The 22,409-nt window shown below is 38.2% G+C and overlaps 1 protein-coding gene across 4 annotated transcripts in view; it reads left to right on the top strand.

Annotated features, from left to right (window-relative positions):
* Positions 1–548: 548 nt before the first annotated feature.
* Positions 549–22,409, top strand: part of SCN4A (sodium voltage-gated channel alpha subunit 4) — a 69,632-nt gene continuing 47,771 nt past the window's right edge. For 2 of the 4 annotated variants that reach the window (XM_063300514.1, XM_063300513.1), the window contains exons 1-12: positions 564–830; positions 6,374–6,492; positions 8,217–8,306; positions 9,209–9,337; positions 11,383–11,474; positions 12,256–12,531; positions 14,428–14,491; positions 15,146–15,287; positions 16,052–16,264; positions 19,709–19,876; positions 20,690–20,813; positions 21,667–21,905. In XM_063300514.1, coding sequence (XP_063156584.1) covers positions 564–830; positions 6,374–6,492; positions 8,217–8,306; positions 9,209–9,337; positions 11,383–11,474; positions 12,256–12,531; positions 14,428–14,491; positions 15,146–15,287; positions 16,052–16,264; positions 19,709–19,876; positions 20,690–20,813; positions 21,667–21,905 — 1,923 coding nt within the window. Of the gene's footprint in view, positions 831–6,373; positions 6,498–8,212; positions 8,307–9,208; positions 9,338–11,382; positions 11,475–12,255; positions 12,532–14,427; positions 14,492–15,145; positions 15,288–16,051; positions 16,265–19,708; positions 19,877–20,689; positions 20,814–21,666; positions 21,906–22,409 lie in introns of all 4 variants that reach the window. The other 2 variants (XM_063300515.1, XM_063300512.1) reach the window with 2 other exon arrangements.

Below are 22,409 nucleotides of genomic sequence, written 5' to 3'. Positions count from 1 at the left end.
ATTTCAGAGTAATATTCCAGAAGGAAAAGGGCTAGCCATTTTTATTCAGGAATCAGGACCCATCTATTTTTTGTAGTTTACAGTTCCCCAGCAGTATTCTTTGTAAGGAATAGTCGAATGGGAACAATGGCAGTGTCAGTAGAGACTGGTATTTTAAAATAAATGCATGACCAGAAGAACAGTGAGAAATGCAAAACTCACATAAATAAAATCTATTGGCTGTGTTGATACATTCAGTCGAAATACATAGAAATGAAATGATAGAAATCTAACATAGATTGTGCCACTTTGGTTTATAGGTAGAGTTTCCTTAGAGTTTGTTTTCTTCAGTGCAGCCTACAAGAAGGTATGTACATTGAAGGTTTAAATCTCCAAGAAGAATAAAAGCTTTTTAAGAGTTACATGTACTGTTTGAACACATCCAAAGCTATTGCATCAGTAAGCTTGATAGTGGTGTATAGTTAAGTCCAGTCCAAAATTAAACTACTTCTGTTCTTCTCTTTAGCCTTCCCTCCATTGTCTCGTGACTCCACACAGAACTGATCCAGGAGCAGAATGCAAAGATGGCGGCCATGCCACACATCCCAGGTCCAGACAGCCTGCGCCCTTTCACCCGTGAGTCTCTTAAGGCTATAGAGAAACGGATTGCTGAAAGGGAAGCCAAGAAGTTGAAGAACCAACATGAGGAGGTTCTTGAGGAAGAAAAGGAGCTGAAGCCCCGTGGTGACTTGGAACAAGGAAAAAGCCTCCCACTCATTTATGGGGACCCTCCTCCACAGCTCATTGGAGTGCCTCTGGAAGACTTGGATACGTTTTACAGTGATCAGAAAGTAAGTGGGAAGAGTTAGAAATACAGGGAAAGATAGAATGCAGTAACAATATGAAGTGGTATTGTGAAAGTCTTCTCCAGACCAGTACTTTCCATATATGTTGGTCTACAAGTGTCATCATCCCCAGACATCAAGCCATACCCATTTGGAAGGCATCAGCTTGGGGAGGGCCGTATTACGGTATAGGCCATATCACAGTAATGAAGAAAATAAAGCATCTGCCACAGACTCTGCTTTGTGACTTTTCGTATCCCGAAGTCAGCTCTTCAAGATAGACCAGACAAGGAAACCAAAGCCATGCAGGCCAATATCACTTTTATTATAAAAATATAGTAACAGAATCTTGCAAGTCTGAATGTGCTGCCCCCTCCCTCCTTTTATCTTCATGAGGGACTTGGCTGAGATGGTTTCTCAGGTTACATTTCTGCCCGGTCTCAGGTCTCTTTCATTTGACTGTTGTCTTGGTAGCAGCTCTTCCTCCTGTCCCTCAAGGCCATTCCCTCGTTCCACTATACCTACCAGTGACTGGAGCAAGACAAGATTTACAAAGTTGCTCAAAAATGAAAGGCCATGCTTATTTGGAAGCATGTGTAAGAAACAACTTAACGGTTCAACCAATCTAGTGAAGCATTATTACTTTACAACATTTATATGTGTACACATAGTGGCTTTGTTTTGTTTCACATTTATTTGCTATCTCCATTACTTACTCGGTGACAGCCAAATCATACAGGATCTAGATGCACAGCCTAATCAGAATTAGCTTAAATGCATCTCTGGACAGTTGTGCATGAGAAAAGGATCATTTACTTGTTCCTTTCTGCATTGTTTTCCTAATCTAAATCTCCCTTAAAGCTTTGTGGATATGTTTTCTTTAGAGGGGCCAGTAGTAGCTTGGGTGGGTGGAAAGATAGACTGGGAAAATGGGGAAAGTTAATGTACGTACTCCAATTCCATTGCCTCTTTTCAATACAGGAATTCCCATGACTTTATATAAGTTAAAATTAAAATGTTTGGAGATCTAAAATTACTGGACATATCACATCTGTAAAGCCCAGTATCAACCCCACAGAAATGCTGAGCAATTGCCTGGGCCCTAAAATTAAATAAATAGGGTCCAGAAATCAGAACAGAAGCACTGGGCCAAGCAATCACAAATACGTTTATGTGCTCATCCCGGATAGGATTGATTTGCCGTTTCTCAGGTTCCAGAGGCTTTCTAGGAAATTGAGATGAACATCAACCACAGTGTATTCCGCACTTTTAAAAAAATGTTGGATTTTTAAAAAGGAATGCTAGTGTTGCTCAGTATTGCTATCTTAGAGTTCAGAGGCATTCTGGGGAACCAGGTTGATGGTGGCTGTAGCTGCTTCACCAGAATTCTCTTCAGAGTACCATGCAGAGAGAGTAGCAGTTGCCTAGAGCTGCTTCTCCTTTAACTGTTGCCCATTGTTGCATGACTGGCTGCTACATTCATCCCTGCCATTTTGAGCATCCCTTTCCTCACAACAAACCATTGTGCTCCATTTACTTCCTCTCCTCCTCCATAATTGCTTTAATATACAGAGAGAGGGAGAGAGAGAGAGAGGGAGGGAGGGAGGGAGGGAGGGAGGGAGGGAGGGAGGGAGGGAGAATAAAAAAGAGAATTTAAAAAAGGGTGGGGGGATCCCAAAGACAAAAAAAAGGAAACACCCAAAAGATATTATATTGTATGTGAGAAATAATTCAGCCTAGTTTTTAACACATCATTAAACCTTGACCACATGGCATAATACTAACCAGTCTTTCCATTATATTATAGGCAACCACTTTATAAAGGGAAGGTGAACACACATCAGCAATCCAAGATTGTAAATCTGGGGTTGCCCTGACTTGCTAGTACTGAGCACACTCTTTTTGCTGCTCCCAAAATATAAACTGTATTGATATTTAAAGCATTGTATGAACAAACTTATGCATATTAAGCCAAAATGGGGCAAGAGTAGAACAAGCTCATATGAGTAAATGTCTCCTACCCATATGACACTCCAACATAATGTGGTTGACAGCCAACCCTTTTAAAACATTCTTTGGTATTCCATTTTTAAAAAAAATCAAATCAGTCTTTTAAGATCATAAGAAACACTTCCCAGTACTGTAAGGAGTTTAAGACTCTGGTAGTACAGCTAGACCAAATTACAAAATCAAGAAAGATTTCAATTGAATATACTGCTATTTTTGCACTTTTATGTGATCCACTTATAATAACTCGAATGAATTAAAAACTTGATTTGGCAATCAACTGATTTATACAATTAATACCCTACTTGTCCGTGATTCAAAATAAAAAAAAAGGATTTACCTTTATTTTTCAGACCGGTATTGCATTACCCCAGAATGGAAATTTATCTTATGATTTAAGAGTGAAATTATACTTCCATCCCAATGTCTTTCAATTATTTCTTGCTGTCTTTAATATATCCATAGAGGTATGGCTAAAAGGGGAGCCAGACCCCTGCTGTCACGTAATAACTTTCTACCTGTGCCCATACAGTAGTATTTTTAAAAAATGTTCCATAAAGATACTGAATTCAAAATATATGCCTAATATAGTTGCCTAATATAAAAATATAAAATATATGCCTAATAAAGCTGAAAGTCAGGAAAGTTAAAATTCACATCATCATATGGTGGTTATAATTAAATACAGGAAACCTAAGGGTTTGTCCTATTCATAAAGAACTTTTAAATATCTTTTCAGTCTGATTAAAATAAAGATATTAGCAGAGGAATACCTCCAAATAAGTGTATCAATGCTTAAGTGATATTCATTTTAATGACATTTTTATAACAAGAATCAGCATTAATAGCTCTACATGGCTCTCTGGAGAGCAGTAAACAGTGGAGTATTGTAGAGATCTGTCTTGGGACCAGCATTATTCCAGCGTTTTATTAATGACCTGGATAATTTGCAGATGAACAAAATTGGGAGGTCTGGCCAAAACAAGGAAGGCAGAACAAGATTGCAACCTAATCTGAACAGGTGCAAGACTGAAATGAGAGGAATAAGATGTCCTTCAACAGGGAAAGGGAGGAAAAAACAGGGCACACATACAGGATGAGGGGATTCATGGCTTGGAAAAGCGCTGCATCAGGTAAGGACTTGGGTGTGGACACTGGCAAAAAGCTAAACACAAGCTAGCTGTGAGAAGACCTGACACACTTCTGGACTGTATTGGAAAAAGACATGAAGTCCTTATTCCCTTGTGCTATGTACTGGTGAGACCACACCAAGAGCATTGCATAAGATTCTAGGAATCACATTTCAAGAAGGATATTAATAGGCTAAACAAGTTCAGAGGAGGGTGACAGAGTTGATACAGGGACTTGGGGACAGTGTGAAGGAAGTAATTTTTCCGGAGAAAAGGAAATTGAAGGGAGGCATGATATCACTGTTCAAGCATATAAAAGGTCGCCATAGGGAAAAGAAGTCAGGAGCTATTTTCCATTGCCACAGAAACTAGGACCAGAAATAGTGGGTACAAGTTGCCGCTACTTAGATTTCACTTAAATATAAGGAAACCCTGCAGATAAAACAGGGGAACGGTCTAGCTATGATAGTTGTGGATTTTCCCTCTCTGGAGAAGAAGCAGGACAGCCACTTCTTGAGAATAATTTAATGGCTTTTCCTCCATATTACAAAAGGCTAGACAAGATGCTCCTTGTGGTCCCCTCTAGATCCATAATTCTATGATTCTATTTTCCCCCATAAATTCAGTGGGATTTTAACTATTTATATCTACAAATTTATTTATTTAGCTATTTATCTGAGTTTTTAAAATGATGTATCTACAAATGAAGAAAGTTTCTTCAAGTTAATTATTTTCAGATATTTAAAAGAATTCAAGCAAGATTTGAAAACAACTGAATGTAAATTTCCATAGACACATTAAATGTTTGAACCTATGGGAAGTTTATAAGTTAATTAAATAACCCAATAAATTTCTATACTACTACTATTTATATGTTGTCACCAATAATAAATTTGTTTCTTACTGGTATTCCTATGCCACTTTACTCCAAATGGCTCTATTCTAAAATGGTGATCAATGCTATTTGTCCTCTTTGATGTTATTGTACTTGATTCCACCATTGACAATCTTCTTGGGAAAATATAGTCTCCACTACTATCACATTTCTGTATGAATGTGTTTCTTCCTTACTACTCTATGTGCCACTGCCACTACAAGTGTTTCAGACTACACACTTCCACTTATAGTGGCTATCAGTAGGACAGCTGCCCTCTACCAGGGATAAGATGATTTATTGGTAGCATTAATTGACAGGTCACAATCTTAACTGGTTGTATGTGTTGGAATTATCAGGGATCAACTCAGCATTGTCTCTGAGTTGAAGCATCTCTATTGTGCTTGTGGGATGTCACGTGGGTCACCTGACTTCCTCTTCCTCTTTCTTCTTGGGCTTGGGGATTAACAATCTCCATTATCTTGTGGGCAGACATGCAAGCAGGGGGGCTGCAGAATGCAGCTCCTCGCCCTTTGTATTCCACATAGAAAGTGTCTACAAAGAACCAGTGATGATTAAATGCTTTCTACTGTGAATATACTTGTATCCAGATCTACTGAATAAAAGTAAGCTATCTCTATTTTCTTATCTAACTACAGTGTGAAGACTGAATTTATTTCTGAACGTAATTAAGCTTAATGTGCAAGTTCCTTCTTTTGGTTCACGCTTCTACTCTGCAAGATTGCTGTTAGCTGCTTGGAGTTCTTTTATTAACCTTTTAAAAACTCCATCAGTATGTAGTACTTTGGTCCCATCAGTAACATATTTCTGTATGTTACTATTCTAAACCCTGCTAATGTTGCTGCTAATTATTCATGGCTGCTTATTAAATAAGCTTACATCACATCTAGTGGAGGCATTTGGTAGTGTAAACCTCAGCTCCTGGAGATTACCAAACAGTTGCACGCTATCAATAGAGGTTCATTTAGAATATACGTAATTATCAATAAGAGATGTCATCAGCATATAAATGCAATTTGTGTAGATGATGAGATAATTCCATCTGTGATATCTGTAGTTTCAGAAATTTCCACTGCACCATATTAAAAGGCCTTTCCCCATAAAACAACCATCATCAGAAATTTTAATTTTTCTGAATTTATAATGTCAATTAGTAATCCAGTGTTATCATTTGCTTGGTGACCTCTCATAAAATCTGATTGTACAGGGTAGGTCACTGAAAGTAATATTGTCTGTAATGTATTTGTTAGGGTCATTGTCAACATTTTTTGTGTCAACATTTAACAAGAAAATCAGATGTCAACTTGCATAGCCAGCAGGAACCTTAGCAGCCTTCAAAATCAAACTGGTTATTTTTTTCTAAGTTACAGATGATTTGGTATTATACAATCAACAGTAATAATTCTGTAGAACTTGATCTTCTGAATAGAATCATTATATATTTTATCTGGGGTGGCTTTAATAGTTGAGATAATGTCACATTGTCACTTGGTTAATGTTTTTCTTTTTTTCTTCAGACATACATCGTCCTCAACAAAGGAAAAACCATATTCCGGTTCAGTGCCACTCCTGCTCTCTATATGTTGGATCCATTCCACCCTATCCGGAATGGTGCCATCAAAGTGCTTATACATTCATATCCTTCATAATGCTTGAGCTGGATATGGTGTGGAGCCACACTGGGTGGAAGTTTTGGGGGTTTCTGGTCAGTAAAATGTTGGGTATTTATGGCCAGCCAGATAAAGTACAATTTATCTGTTGTGGTTTAAATTACTTTAAAGTACAGTTCCCAGCAGCCTTCACCGCTGACTAAGCTGGCTGGATCTACTGGAAGCTGTAGTTCATCAACATCTGGCAGGATGTTCTCTACTATAGCAAGTTGAAGTAACTGGCTGAAGGAAAGCAGTTGGGTCTGTGTCAAGATCATGGGTTTTTTAGGGAAGGCAGATGACTCAGCACAAGACCACAAGCACATAGGAAAAAAGGGGGAAATGCTGGAAGGTACCTGTACAATAGTACATATATGACCTGGATATAGGATACAAAAAGGAAAAGCAGAGAAAAGTGGGAGAGGGGTGTTTGTTATAGCAGATGCTGCAGGATATGCTGCTGGAGAAGACGGTCACCTGGTAAACGGAGTGAAGTGGAGCTTGCAAGTCCAGTGATTCCAATCCTGAGATGAGAAGGAAGACTGGGAAGAACTTACTGGAGCAGCTTGTAAACGCATGGAGAGACCAGGAGATTGGACTGTGTTGTGTTTAAGGAGTTTTAGATACTGGACAGTGGAATTGCATGAGTTAAAGGCCTTGTCTGGCAGCACAACAGCCAGGAGAACTCACAGGCTTTCCATTATCAGCCATTGAGATAAGGAGGTAAAAAAGAAGTCAAAATACAGCACAAGCCAAAGTGAGGGAAAGAGAGTTGAGAGGCTGAGAATTAAGGAATAGTAATATGAACATACACACACACCCCGACACACACAGAGTCACATACACACAGTTATGTACCTACTAAGTTTTGTAAATTATATTTTCACTTGTATATATTAGCTCATATTATTTTATTTGTTTAAGAATCTTAGCGGTTAGAATAAACTCCCTCATTTGTTTAAGTGCTGTCTGTGTGGGTGTCTGTACTATCAGCTCCTATCCTGATCCACCCTCTCACATCTACCCTTATGGAGAACAAGGGTTTTGTCAGTATGTTTTCCTGTCTATTAATGACAAAGATTTCTTTTAATACTCACTTTATCAAATCATTTCCTTAGCCAACAGTGGATTCCAGCTATTATGTGCTGAAGACATGATATAACAGTCATAATTTCCAGTATCTAAAAACCCAATAGATTGGTTAGGCTACCTCCTTTTCTTTAATTCTCCAACATTTTCAGCTCATATTCCTAAATCACCTATCCCCAACCTGGTTGGCTCAAGTTTTTCATGATAGTGATATTTTTAGGGTTACTGTAACAGTTGCGCCCATCATCCTTCATAACTTTACAAGGGACAGTTGTACTTTGGGGTTCTGCTGTGTGCAGCTACTTGGGGAAGCAAGAGGGGAATTCCAAACAGCATGCTCAAGATTTCTTCATTGAACATAGCCTTGGATTCATTTCTAAACAACTTTTCTTAATTCTTTAGTTTGAAAAGCTGATTGCTGTGAGAACTGGATGACTTTTTAACAAGCACAAACCCATAGCCTTGTTGATAGCTTTAGCTGAATTAGTTGAACTGTGAATTTTTGGACTCTGGCTGAAAGTGCTGCTGTCCATAAGAGGTGTAGTTCTTAAGAAATAAGTATTTTGTGGGAAAGGGGTATTTTCAGTGGAGGTCTGAGGCATTTCCTTGACTTTGTTTTCAAATTATTCAGCATGTTTATCATGATAACCATCTTAACCAACTGTTTCTTCATGACTATGAGTGACCCACCACCATGGGCCAAGCATGTGGAGTATGTTTTCTTTTTTCTTTTCCTCCATCTTTAATGATTTTATGTCTGGTCCTTATTGCTTAGAATGGATGAAAAAGAGTATAATCGAGAAGGGCAAGAATTCACAAGACAAGGTGAAACTTGTGTGATCTAATCACCTTGACTTTTATAAGCATTTAGGGTATTTCTCTGTGAACTCACACAGTGTCAGAACTCAGTTTGCATGAGGGAGGAGAAGATGATAAGGCAGGTTTTTTTCAAATTGAGGACATCTTTGCCTTTTTATGAAAGATGAATTTGGACAGTCAGTTACCCAGTGTTGCAAAGGAGAGTGTTCCCACATAGTACCAGCTAATTAGCACTTATGCAACAGGTTTCTGATGTGCTTTGGGGAATGATGTGGTGATATCAACAGGGGAGGTGGGACAAACATTTTTGGCCCTTCAGAGGGCTTTTCTGGGGTGGATAGTTAAGTAAAATAAGTGTATAAAGGAAGCCTAAGGCATCTATTTTGCTGATTGTTTTGATTTTAGCAGCCTTGAAAAAACATACCCCTAAATTTCAGCCATCTCTAGAGCTTGCAGAAAAGGGTATGGTAGAAGGTCATGAGGCCCATAGTCTCCCATTCTTTTATAGTTCTTTAGGTCTGATGGCTGAATATCTGTAAGTTAAATGGCTCTCAAAACTGAAAATTTAACTCTGGAGTGGAAATACTGTACATCTAGGAAATAAGTATCAACCAACTTTCTTCTGCTGTAAATTAGTTATAATTTATCTTATTTTTGATGCTGGCCTGAGACTTTTATTAAAATAGGCTGTAAAAGCTGGAATTTTATGTTACTGTTAAAAAAATCAACAACATATATTTATATTTTCGTAATTAATTCTGTTTCCCTTGTTCCCTGACACTTGCTTGTTCACAGATATACTTTTACTGGCATTTATACCTTTGAGGCTATGATCAAGATACTCGCTCGGGGATTCTGCATTGACAGCTTTACATTCCTGCGAGATCCTTGGAATTGGCTGGATTTCAGTGTCATCGTCATGGCGTATGTTGCATTCTGCGAGAGTATTATGGAAACCAACTTTTGGAAATTGAATGGGGGTCAGCATGGGAAAAATAATTTCCTGTGATACTCTATGGAGATAGCAATCCATGAAACCACAACTCTTAATCCCATCCCCAAAGTGTTTTTTTTTAAAGGATGTATATCCTGCTTCTCTGAGACCAAGCAGAATTAAAGAGATGTTGCTCTCTAGATAGTTGGCTAGAACAGCTTTATTTAGATGAGTTTGTAATAGTTCGTGCCACTTTTATTTTTAGTAGTCCTTGATTTTAAATTGTTTTGTTTTTATAATTTATAAAATTTTATAAATAGTTTCTTCCCTTAGAGTTGTTAATTACAAATGTGTTGAGCACTCATTAAGCTGAAGGAGTGTTCATTGAGCAAGAAATGTACACTAAAATAACAAAACCAATTAATAAAACTTAGTAACTTGCCCCTTACCATTATTCATATACATTGCAAACCAGTCTGATAAATAATGGTGAAAGCTGGTCCTTAGGTGATCATGATCTGGCTGGTCTCTGTTTAAAGCTAGAATTTAGTTCAGAATATACTTTAAATCATAGCCACTGTTTAGGGTGATATCTGTAATCAGGCTGGCCTGGCAGAGCATGTATAGAACAAGCTATATACAGGTAGCAGTATACTGGTTTCTTTGTTTTTGGATGGACAGAGAACTGACTGAGGGACTAAACAGACATTACAGAGGGTGGCAGCAGGTGGCATTATCTCCATTGTGATATCATGCCATCCAGCACTTCTTCAGCCTCCCTTTAATTTACTGCCTGCTGATTGCCAAGAAGGGGGTGCCATTAATGTAAAAAGCAAATTTATTTTTAAATTGAATTATCCTATACTAATAATTCTAACAAGTAAAAAGCCAGAATACCTACAACCTGATATTTTCCATATATATTTCCATATCTAGCTAGCTAGCTAGCACTAAGTGAGGGAGACCAGCATGCCATAGTTTCTGCTCACTCAAGGATGGGTAGATGGCATGTTAATCCAGATAGCTAAATAACTAGCTGTCCGATGTTCAGGTACTGGCCCTGAACATACAAGGATCCCAGCAGGATTTCAGCAGAGCCAAATAGTAGTTTTCAAGATGAGCCTGAAGTATAGGTGAATTCTGAAATTCCTTATTCCAACCAGTGACCAAACCTAAAATAAATGCCCCAGGAGTGTATAAAATTAAATCCACCTTTCCCAATAGGCAATTACACAATGGAAATTTCAAAGGATGCTCTGAATTTAATATCATATAAATTTGTTTAAAATAGAAAAATGGAATAAAATAGGAAAACCTCTTAAAATATAAATCAGCCTTGGAGTTAAATTCATTTTAATAATATTTATCTTAACACAAATATTCAAAAAAATTCTAGACTGTCTAGATAAAAAGTCCAAATGTGATTTAAATTTGAATAAAACATGCCAATCCAGAATATATAGCTGAGAAAGTACATCAAAACGTATTTCAGAAACTTTCATACAACCCTATCAACAAAAAATGATAGCCGCTGGATTTTGTCTGTCTTGAATAAAGTAATTACAGCAATCAGAAATGCTATATTACTAAACATTTGTAAATACCAGTAAACAGTAAATAAATGTTTAGAGGGATATTCACATGGTTCTCCCTACTAAAGTGCACTCAGCCTGTAACTGAGGTAAGCAAGAATGGAAAAATAAACCTTGAATTCTTTCATATTTGTTGAACAGTTATATTTAACAAATGTCTAGATGATTTCTTCAAAATAAGTGATTAATGAAGGGTGTTGTCATGACTTTTAAAAACTTTATACATTCTGACATACACCCCAAATGGATCTAACAGAAGCAGATTTCTGTGCCTCATTAAAGTGTGTCTGTTCAATTTTAATAACACAGGAGTTACAAAGAATACTTTCTAAGTGAAAGTTGTGTTTCCGCCTATCTGTCTCCAGTTCTATCTCTCTAGCTTGTGCGTAGTCCCTCTGTAAATTGTCTTTACATTAACAACTTTCTTGCCTTTTTTTTTCTAGTTATGTCACAGAGTTTGTAGATTTGGGTAATGTCTCTGCTCTACGGACATTCCGTGTTCTTCGAGCGCTTAAAACTATTACAGTCATTCCAGGTGGGTAATGGGGATGATAAAGCCAAAGATGAATTTAGGGATATTGCTTTTTTATACAAATCAGTCAGGCTTGTAGTGGAGTGGGCATACCACTTTACTGGATCATGAAATCTGTAATTGATATTATAGTAAAAAGTAGAGTTTTGGTTGCCTTTATTTAAAAGCAATATAATCATGCTACTGAGGGGAACGGTGGCGCTGCGGGTTAAACCGCTGAGCTGCCGATCGGAAGGTCGGTGGTTCGAAACCGCGCGGCGGGGTGAGCTCCCGTTGCTCGTCCCAGCTCCTGCACACCAAGCAGTTCGAAAACATGCAAATGTGAGTAGATTAATTGGTACCGCTTCGGCGGGAAGGTAACGGCGTTCCGTGAGTCATGCTGGCCACATGACCACGGACGGGTCCTTAGGGACAACGCCGGCTCCAAGGCTTAGAAACGGAGATGAGCACCGCCCCCTAGAGTCGGACACGACTGGACTTTACGTCAAGGGAAACCTTTACCTTTACCTACTGAGGGGAAAGTGGATCCATTGTATGCCCATCATTTGGAATTATGAGAATTAAATTAAATTAAAGCACAGCAACAAATGACTTGCCATAGTTTATGTAACTAGCCTTCCAATTCTTTTCAAAATATACCTTCTTAAAATTTTCCTGCTAACAAATATAATTCATAAAAGAAGGTGTTTTTTTTAAAAAGTCAGATTGGAAGAAGGTCCATTTTATTGCCTATAACAAATGGGAATTTCTGTTCTCTCCCTTCTCTAACCCCCTCCCCAAAAAGGTCTGAAAACAATTGTGGGAGCTTTGATCCAGTCTGTGAAGAAGCTCTCTGATGTCATGATCCTCACTGTGTTCTGTTTGGCGGTCTTTGCCCTCATTGGCCTGCAGCTGTTCATGGGGAACCTGCGGCACAAGTGTGTTCGATGGCCACCCTTCACCAATGACACCCTGCAGGATGCCTTAGGGATGGATCCATTTGACAATAGCACTCTGAATGACAACTTTACTCTCAGTGGCAATGGTACCTTTGACTGGGATGAATACATTGACAATGAAGGCAAGACTCTTTTATTCAAGAAATCCACCATTTTAAAAAGTAAAAAATTGAAATAAACACAATATCAAAGATAAAAATGGAAAATCCAAAATAGTGAGGACAGGGGAGGGGGAGAAAAAACATGCAAACAGTGTGTGTGTGTGTGTGTGTGAGAGAGAGAGAGAGAGAGAGAGAGAGAGAAGCACGCCACACATATATGAATACTTATTTTAAGAAGATATACTCATGTATTAAACTGCTCTGAAAACTAATCAGGAAAAACGTAACTAAGAAATAAAGACCAAATTTGAATAATCAGCTAATAATTTAGCTAATACTAAAAAATACATTAGTATAATTTGGTTCTCCAGTGTTTTACAAGAGTAAATTTGGCCACTGGCAACAAAAATTAAATTATTTCTCATGCTGCACAAGTTCTGTATGCAACACTTGTGCACAAGATGTCAACAGAAGTTGTCAAGAGTTATTTATTTATTTATTTATTTATTTATAAATCAAATTTATAGGTTGACCTAATCATAACAACTCTTTCCGATTTCCTCAAAAACATTTGATCAAAATGGGTATATGGACATTGCCACTACAGATGGTAATACAGTATGACCAATTTCAATTCATCCCCTCTGAGACAATCTAGAACACTTATAATTAAAATAATGTAATTTCAGAGGACTGTAATACAATTTACGGATTTTTACAGTCACTTCCTGGTGACCTATAAGAAAGGTTTGTGAATTTGTTGAGCTTTGCCATCTCAAAAAATTCCAATATGCATTTTAATCTGGAAAGTATGAATTAGATCTGTTTCCTAAAGAATGTGGACTTAACAAAATCCTAGAGTATCCTTAATTATTGAATACAAGTGGTTTACAAATACAGATAGTAAACATCCCTATGTTGTCAATTATTTGCCCTGCTTCCAATGGCACATGCCAGCTTAGGATGAAGGACAGATGTATAGTTCTATTCTTCAATAGTTTACCACCGCTGCCGCCACCATCACCCACCTATTCAATATTACCATCTTAGGCAGCAATCTAACTTTGCCTGTTGTATGGCCTGCGTGAAACTGTAGATAATAAAAGATGAATTTCTCCTGATTCTCAGAATGTGATACATCAGGATCAGATTTTTGATGGAAATTCTTCTCATTGATCCTTATATTCACAGAGATAAAGTGAAAGTAACCCCTTAAGACTAATTGCTGTTTTTCCTTCTCTTTTTCTCTTCCACAAACCCACAAATACTCATACATGCTCCCAACTTTCTAATACATGAGCTCAAGGAAAAACAGTCACTAAATTACTTTAGATTTACATTTGTGTTTTTTGGTTCCAATCCATTCTTTTCCATTTGATTTCTTATCTTTCTCCAAGGAAGTTAGATTGCCATGGGCAAATCACTCTTCCATTTTAAAAGAATCCTATGAAACGGATAAAACAAAAACGATAACTTACTCAAAGTAATGAGTTTCGTGATTGTGTGGGGAAGGAAATACATTAGTTACTATATTACACAGATTCCCATCAAGTGTCTTACTGTAGATGCAGCTATATGAGACACAAGAGATTCTTGATTAGGATTTCCACTTGAGTGGGAAGATGATTTTGCTTTTAGTTAAAAGCAGCTATCGGCAGGGGACCCACTTATGATAATACAGTACCTGTATGTTTCATCTCAAGGACAAAACAAATATATCCCCCCATTTTTCAATGTCATGGCCTTGGTTCACCTTGATTAACTCCTATCCATAGTACCTGTATAGATGTTTTCCTTCCTGCTTGCAGTTCTGGCTCTCCTCCTAATTCCTATTCTTCTGGCTGTTTTTAAATGAAGGTGAAATTGCTCCAAAGTCAATTCTTATTCTTGCTTTTTATGTTTTGTTTGCTTGTGAAGCCAATTTCTATTTCCTTGATGGTGCACTTGATGCTTTGCTCTGTGGGAACAGCTCTGATGCTGGGTGAGTGAGGTCTCTCTCAACAGTTGAATCTTTTTTTGAGTGGGGAGGGGGTTTCATGTCTGGGAAAAGAATATGAGAGCCAGTTTGGTGTAGTGGTTAAGGTGCTGACCTAGAAACCAGGAGACTGTGAGTTCTAGGCCTCCCTTAGGCCTGAAAGCCAGCTGGGTGACTTTGGGCCAGTCACTCTCTCTCAGCCCAACCTACTTCACAGGGTTGTTGTTGTGAGGAAAATAGGTAGGACTGCTAGGTATGTTTGCCACCTTAAGTTATATATATTTAAAAAGTGGCATAAAAATCTAGTAATAATTATAATGGCTCCTAGCAGCATTCCCATTTCTGTTCCTCTTGCAAACTATACATAGGGGACTCCTAGTTTCCTAAGAGTCCATGGAACTGACAAGAACATATTGTAAAAATAATTTCAAACAACTGGGGTTGGAATTAAGTGCTAGGAAAAGCTATATAGAGTATGATGATTGTCAGGTTGCTGTACAATTCTTAAAGCCAGCAATATCTCTATAATAATGACCCTAGTATATAAGCTGGGACAAGAATGATGATTGTGGCTATCTAGATTATGCCTCAGATTTAAGAAGAAAATTCTTCTGTTATAGCATGATACCATATTGATATTTTTTGTATAACCCACTGTAGACAATGTCCTGAAGGATTTCTCTGCATGAAAGCTGGCCGAAACCCAAATTATGGCTATACAAGCTATGACACTTTCAGCTGGGCATTCCTTTCACTCTTCCGCCTCATGACCCAGGACTATTGGGAGAATCTCTTCCAGTTGGTAGGTTTATATATTATTATTGTTCTAGGAATTCCCTTTTACTTTTTAACCTTGTTCATGTTTCCCAGCATTTTTGCCAATGTTCATGGAAGCTTCTGAACATGTGCTGGGGTTGCATTTATCTCACCAGATAGAATCAGACCCCAGCTAGGGAAGACATTGAAGACATTGGTCCAGATATTCTATTTTTCAAACTTTTGTAAACATGCATGGGATGCAGGGAAATGGTAGAAAGACCTCTCCCCCCATGCTATTTTTCCAATTAAAATTTCCCCCACCTCTACTTGTATGCACCCCTATTAATTTTCCTTAATAGGAGAAATAATGGGAACCGGGGAAGGAAAACAGGGTACAGGGATCCAGCACTAGTCCAAATTCCCCATCTCTGATTTATTTATTCTTCAAATTTCTATCACCGCCCATCTCTCCCAGAAGGGGACTCTTGGGATTGTTTTACAAAAAGGTAAAGAGGTAGGAGCTCCATTGACAGATAAGAACATAAGGATCCAGCTGGGTCATTTCGAAGTCCCTAATGACCACCAACCATGGTCCCTTTGTCTAGTTTGATCCTCAGTCTCAGAACTGTATTTTAAAATGCCAAGCAATATGTGAAGTACAGCACAGAGGCTTTGAGTATGCTCAAAGTGTATTCCTCAGACTACTGACTATATACAAAGGCTATATATATATATATATATATATAAGAATGGAAGTCTGGACTTCCAGGTTCAAAGAAGGATAAAATTCTTCTTTTCTTATTCCAGACCCTGCGAGCAGCTGGGAAAACATACATGATTTTTTTTGTTGTGATCATATTCTTGGGCTCTTTCTATCTCATAAATTTAATCCTGGCTGTGGTGGCGATGGCCTATGCAGAGCAGAATGATGCCACCTTACTGGAGGAGCAAGAAAAAGAAGCAGAGTTCCAGAAGATGCTGGAACAACTGAAAAAGCATCAGAAAGAGCAACAAAGACTGGTCAGGACCCTTTTCTTTATGCTTATTTATTTTAATTCATCCAATTCCAGAAGGTTTAAGTATCTACAATTCCCCTTCCTCAAGGGATTCAGAGCCTTTTTGATAGCTCAACTTCATTCTGCAGGTAAGAGAGAGGACACTTCTAGACAAAGGCTTTGCCCCAGCTCAGAATCAGCTTAGGACCCCTTTGATCTCATAATATTGGCTACTTTGGGGGGTTGGCAATTTATTTCTGGTGCAATACCAGTTTATCTGAAACCAGAGCAACGCTGTTTTTCCCCTTGAACCACTGTGGCTCTGCAGAGCTTGTGGGTGGTCTGCTTTCCCTGCAGTGGAAAATGTTGTCTCCCACTGCCTCAGAGCCCCTGGACCCAAGACAGACTTCAACATCTCCATCCTGGTGTCTGTCTTGATCATTGTTCAGAATGCATGTTCCCCTCTCCCTATTTGAGCCATAGGCAGCAACATGCTATTGTGAAAAACACCTGATTGCAACATTGCCAGCTTTTATATGAAGTGCAGATGGCGGTTTTGTAGCCAGGAACTTCTTTGGGTTACAAACAAGAGGAAAAAAAGATATAGCAAGCCCTAGGAAGGAGGCAAGGGCAGACCATTTCTGAAAAACCTTGCCAAGAAGATTGCAGGGACTAGTCCAGGCAGTTGCTAGGTGTCAAGACTGACCTGAAAGCACCCCTCCCCCCAAAATATTATTTTGAAGGGAGGGAACTTTTGTTACTCTAGGACTGGATGAATGACATTCTTTATACTCTCTTATTGATCAGCTGAAGAGAACACTGATTAGCTAATGATGTGCTATGTATTCTCAGCACTTTGAAATTTGCTGAAATGAAGAAAATCATGAGTCAGCTTCGGTTGCTTTGTGAAATGTTGCAAAGTGGAAACCCTGTTGTGTGGAAGGGTCCAGAAAAAATGGAATGTAGAGAAGAAAGATTAAAGGAAAGCAAAAAAAAAGTACTTTTGTTACATTCCTTTGTTTACAGGATGAACAGGTAGCAGTAAAGCCACAATAAATACCAAGCTTTACTCATATTAATTCACTGGAAAAGCTTCTTACTATGATATATGGAAAAGGGGAGCTTACTTTTTTCCCCTCCTTGCTGTGGTTCTTCTGGAAACCCCACCAAATCTGTTATTAGCCCTGCAAAGGAAACTCTTTGGTACCAATGGGACCTTCTGAGACAATGTCTGCTGCAACTGTGGTGGTGGGAAAGGAAGTGGTGGACTCTTCCACACAGTTTTCAGCAGCTACTTCATTTTGAAAACATGCTTCCACAAAGGACCAGTTTAGATGTGGCAATTGCAGGAATACAGTTAACATGCCTGGCTGTTTTGTTATATAAATAACAGATCCAGAAGAGCTGGATTTAACACTTTCTCAGTCTGCATACTTCCAAGAACAAAAAGCTAAACTGGTTATTTACATTTAAAGAGAAACCTCAGCTGCAAATTGAAGCTCTTTCCAGCCCCCAGCTCCACCACCCTGTCCCTGCAAATAGCAGCTTCAGGAAGCTGATTTCTATCAGAATCATAGCAGAGACTAGTTTGAAGAACTTGTCTTTAGCCTCAAGGCGGTCCCTGAGGGGGCTCACCCCACCAAAACTGGCAGAGCAAGCTACTGTATATAAACAGGCAGTAAACCCCACACTCACACTGATGATGTTACCTTGCTGGGTACTGAAATGTCTGCAAGCAAACAACCAAGCTCAGAGAGCACCAGGAACTCCACAGGGCTCACTAATATTTCTGACCAAATTCTGTTCCCACCAATTATTAGCTGAATACTCCATTTTTTAAAAGATTAATCACTTCGTTGGCTTAAAAAGTATATTATTCAGGTTTGAACAAATTCTTATGTGTGTATGTGTATGTGTGTGTGTTTAGTTTTATTGAACTAATATTTGGTATAATTTGGCCCAGGATAGATTAGATTTATTTTTTAAAAAAAGAGGGGCAGTGCTGCTGAAGTTCTTAAATTTTCTTTTAAGGGTATTATTTAAAGGTATTATTTGGTTTGCTGAGTATTTCAAGTCATTATTGTTGTCATTATTTTAACACAAAGTGTGTGAGAAATTGACATTTATATGACATACCCCCTTTTGTTTGCACACTCCCTCCTCCCTGCCGTTGCAGCCTTAGAGTTTTAAGCATCAACTGTGAGCCAGCAATTTGCTTACTATTTCATTCCTGAGTGGTGACATACAGGACATAGCCTCTCAGACTCCTTGCCAGGTTTACTGACAGCAGAAATCTTACCAACAGGATTGGCTTCCTGGAGCTGCTTAAATGGAACACACATAGAAAACATATTTTATTCCTTTGGTCCTCAACAAATGATACGTTGCTTGCACAAACATTCAACATGACATTCTAAAAAACACAGAATGGAGTACAGGTAGTCCTTGTTGTTCAGAAGAGCTCTTCACCCAGCCTTTGGTGAGGGAGAGTAGGACCCCTTGCTTCATTCTATCTTGTCTATCACACTTGCCATCTTTTATCTTTATCTTTAATGTTTTATTGATTTTGTTGTAATTTTTTGTTTGATTGTTGCAAGCCATTGAGAGTTGGGCAGCATACAAGTTTAATAAATTATTATTATTTATCATTATTTGATACTATTTAGTGGATCAGCAGGTTACACCTGAACAGTGGAAAAAATGGCCTGTTCTGCAGAAAAAATTAATGTATAGATAACTATTAAATGACAGATGATCAAGACCTGTTGGAATCATGCATGTTGACTAGCAAATATGTGAAGGCTGTTGAAATATATCTTGTTTTATCATCAGAAATCAAATCTTTTTAACAAATAATGATACTAATATATGTTGCAATGCTTATATAAATATTACTGAGATGATATTTACAGAATTTTTGGATACTTTAGAATGCTGTACTGTATAAGTTCTGAGCATCGTATTTGTCACTATTACTCATCTTTTCCAACAGTAATTTTAATAAAGTTCATAAATACAGACATTTCCATTTCCCTGCCTGGTCCCCTTGAGATTTGTGGGATCACCACTTCCACGAGCCATTACTAACTTGGCTGTCCTACTGGCTGGGGACAAATGGAAATTGCAGACCAACATAACTGAAGGGCACCAGATGGGAGAAGAAGACTCTGAAAAAGTAACATAAATAACATACATACATACATACACAGCATTTTTTCATCCTTCTGAAATAGGATTCCATCTTCCTTACTCCACTCTGAAGAAATCCATGAGTTCAAAATTCAAGGGAAAAGTTAACAAGTCACCATTTCAGTAATGTCAACGGTCTTTTCCTGGTTCTTTTGCTGCCAGTTCTAACGTTGCTCAGTGTGTCACAAGGAGATGTTCTTTCAACCCAAATGAATGACTTGAATGTTCCAGATGCTCAGTAAAGAGGTTCTCGTCTGCTAAATCTCTTATATTTTTGCAGCTTCAGGAACAGGCAGCAAATAACAGCTCTGCAGAAAGCATCATAGTGGAAAAAAAGAAAAAAGCAGAATCAGATCAAAAGGCTCAGAGTGATCAAGAGGGACCAAAAGACTGCAATGGTCAGGTCATCCCACGTTTGGTGTTGGAGCGATCAGCTACAATAGATGAGGTATGTTCTCCACCGACCAGGAACTAAGGAGGAAAATATAATCTTCTTGCTGCCTATTCAGAAGTTACAGAAATCCTCATTAGAATTTTATTGGTGCAAGCTGAAATGTGGATGGCAAAGCCAATTTAGTGGCCTGCTAGGACCAACTGAATTGGAGCAGAGCCCATCAAACTGGACTGTAAGGGTACAATCCCTTTTTCATTTTCTCCACATCTATCCCAGTGTAAATGGAAATCAGCAAGAAGCACTGATTAATGAACACAGTTGTGAAAGCAGAAGGTTGTTCTAGGGGAGAAAAGTCTGCAGCATAAAAGGTAGCTTTTCAGCTCTCTGAGACACAGCAGTAAACGATACCCCATCCAAATCCAGTTTCATATTTCCAGAAGTCAGTCAAATTGTTTTGGTACTTGAGGCAGAAAACCTCTCTGCTTTTGGCACTGAAAACATAGCAATAATAAATTTTATAATCAATAATTAACTAACTGAATGCGTTACTACTTGATATGGCCATCTAGTGGTTAGCTTAGTCCTAGCAAACCCTGGTACTGAAGTTCTTATAGGGCTCAAGGAGTATCAACAATCACCTTTTGTTGATACAGAGTGATTTCCTTATTGATATGGTTACTTTTTTAAAGTCCTTCCTTTAACTAGAGTAACATGATAGCTTGAATTCCTTCCTCACATAGCTTAGATCTCCAGTTCAAGGGCCATTTCAGGTTTTAATGCTAATGGTCATAGAGGTTTCTTTATCCAAAAAATTACATTTTTGCCACTGATTTTATTTTAATCGTGGATCTCATTTTTCTGTTACAGTCAGACCCAGTGAGAGAACATGAGAAATCTGATCAAAACCACTTGTGTGTAGATGGCAGTGAGGGAAAGGGCCTGGAGAAGCGAGCAGAGAGTGCACTCAGCGTGGTCTCCAATACTCTGGAAGGTGAATGCCTTGACTTTAGAAGGAACTGAATTGCTTTTTGAAGTAAAAAAAAAGCTGTTTTTATAATATTTCCATGTTTAGTATGTTGTAGATTGCTCTAAAATAGAGATAGTATAGGAGATAAATGAGCAAATACCAGATTATTTGGTAATGGCTATAAAGTTTAGCCAGAAATCATAGAAATGGAAGACAGGCTAGTTTAGTTTGGTAACCAGTGAAAATGTAGCTTCAGAGCCATTTGTCACATTCATGAGAAAGTGTTTTGAAAGAGATTAGCTTCCTGCCACAAGTCTTGTGCCTTTTACAGTAAAGTGAACATCTTTACTTGAAACATATGTTCAACATATGTTTGACATATGTTTCCCTCTTATATATTATACAGTATCCATACATGATAGTACAGTATTAAGTTATAAAATCATTCTGGTTCTATCTGCTGTTTTGCTTTGTATCTAGTATTGTTTCCTTGTTCTTTTTCAGTCTTCCTACTCTTTTAATTCCTGTAGACACACCTCCTCTTATGTGGGTTGGTTCTGCTTTCTTTTAGTGTGTTATTAGTTGCAGCAATCTATATTGTATACCCCCAGTGCAACATAATGAAGGAGGTAAAACATGAGATTTCAGCAGACTTGATAGGCAAATTCTGGTAATCTCCAGTCCAAGTATGGATGGAAAGTACAGTATAGAAGTTGTAATCTGATATAGTTTTAGATGCCAGTTTGAGGAACACTGCTTTAATTAATTAGTCAATCTCATTGATTAGTTGGCTGAAGTTAGCACTCTTAGTAATTCATGATTTCTATCTAGTGAAAGTGATTGTGTGGTAGAGATTCCTCTTGATTTTTGGTTTTAGAACTGGAAGAGGCACACCAGAAGTGCCCACCATGGTGGTATAAGTTTGCCCACACGGTGTTAATATGGAACTGCTGCCCACCCTGGGTGAAGCTGAAGCGGTTTGTTAAGTTAATCGTCATGGACCCTTTTGTTGATCTGGGAATCACCATCTGCATTGTCCTCAATACTGTCTTCATGGCCATGGAACACTACCCAATGACGGAAGAGTTCAGCAGAGTGTTGAATGTGGGCAACCTGGTAGGAGAACTGCTCTTCATTCTTTGGTTTAATAGTATGACAACTCTGAAGTGCCTGCAAGAGAGAGATGACCACTGATCCCATAATAATGTAACACTTGGCAAGTTGGAACAAACAGGTGGTCCCTCTATTTTCAGCAGTGACAAATCAGATATTTCTGGTATATTTTTGATACCTAAAAGGAATTGACACACCTGTATCCTCCATGATGCTTGCTTGTTTGCTTGTTTGTTTGTCAGTCTTGCTACTGACCATCTTCATACTGTTTGGGAATGAATAGCAAATGTCATAGACATTTTGTTAAAAAGTGTTTTGTCTTTATTTTGATCATAATCTCAAGTAATTGGTTGACAATGACTTTTAGTTCTTTGAGAGAAACAAAGAACTTTCTTTATATTAGTTATACTTTTATTGATCTACGCAAAGCACTATTTTCTCACTATTTTCTTTTTCCTAAGCCCAGAGCCCAGCTTTTCTCATATTACAGGGTCTCATAGAAGGCCA

The sequence above is a fragment of the Candoia aspera genome, chromosome 4, assembly GCF_035149785.1.
Source record: "Candoia aspera isolate rCanAsp1 chromosome 4, rCanAsp1.hap2, whole genome shotgun sequence".
Lineage (NCBI taxonomy): Eukaryota > Metazoa > Chordata > Lepidosauria > Squamata > Boidae > Candoia > Candoia aspera.
The sequence above is the reverse complement of the archived record's forward strand: the minus strand, read 5'-3'. Positions and strand labels throughout refer to the sequence as shown.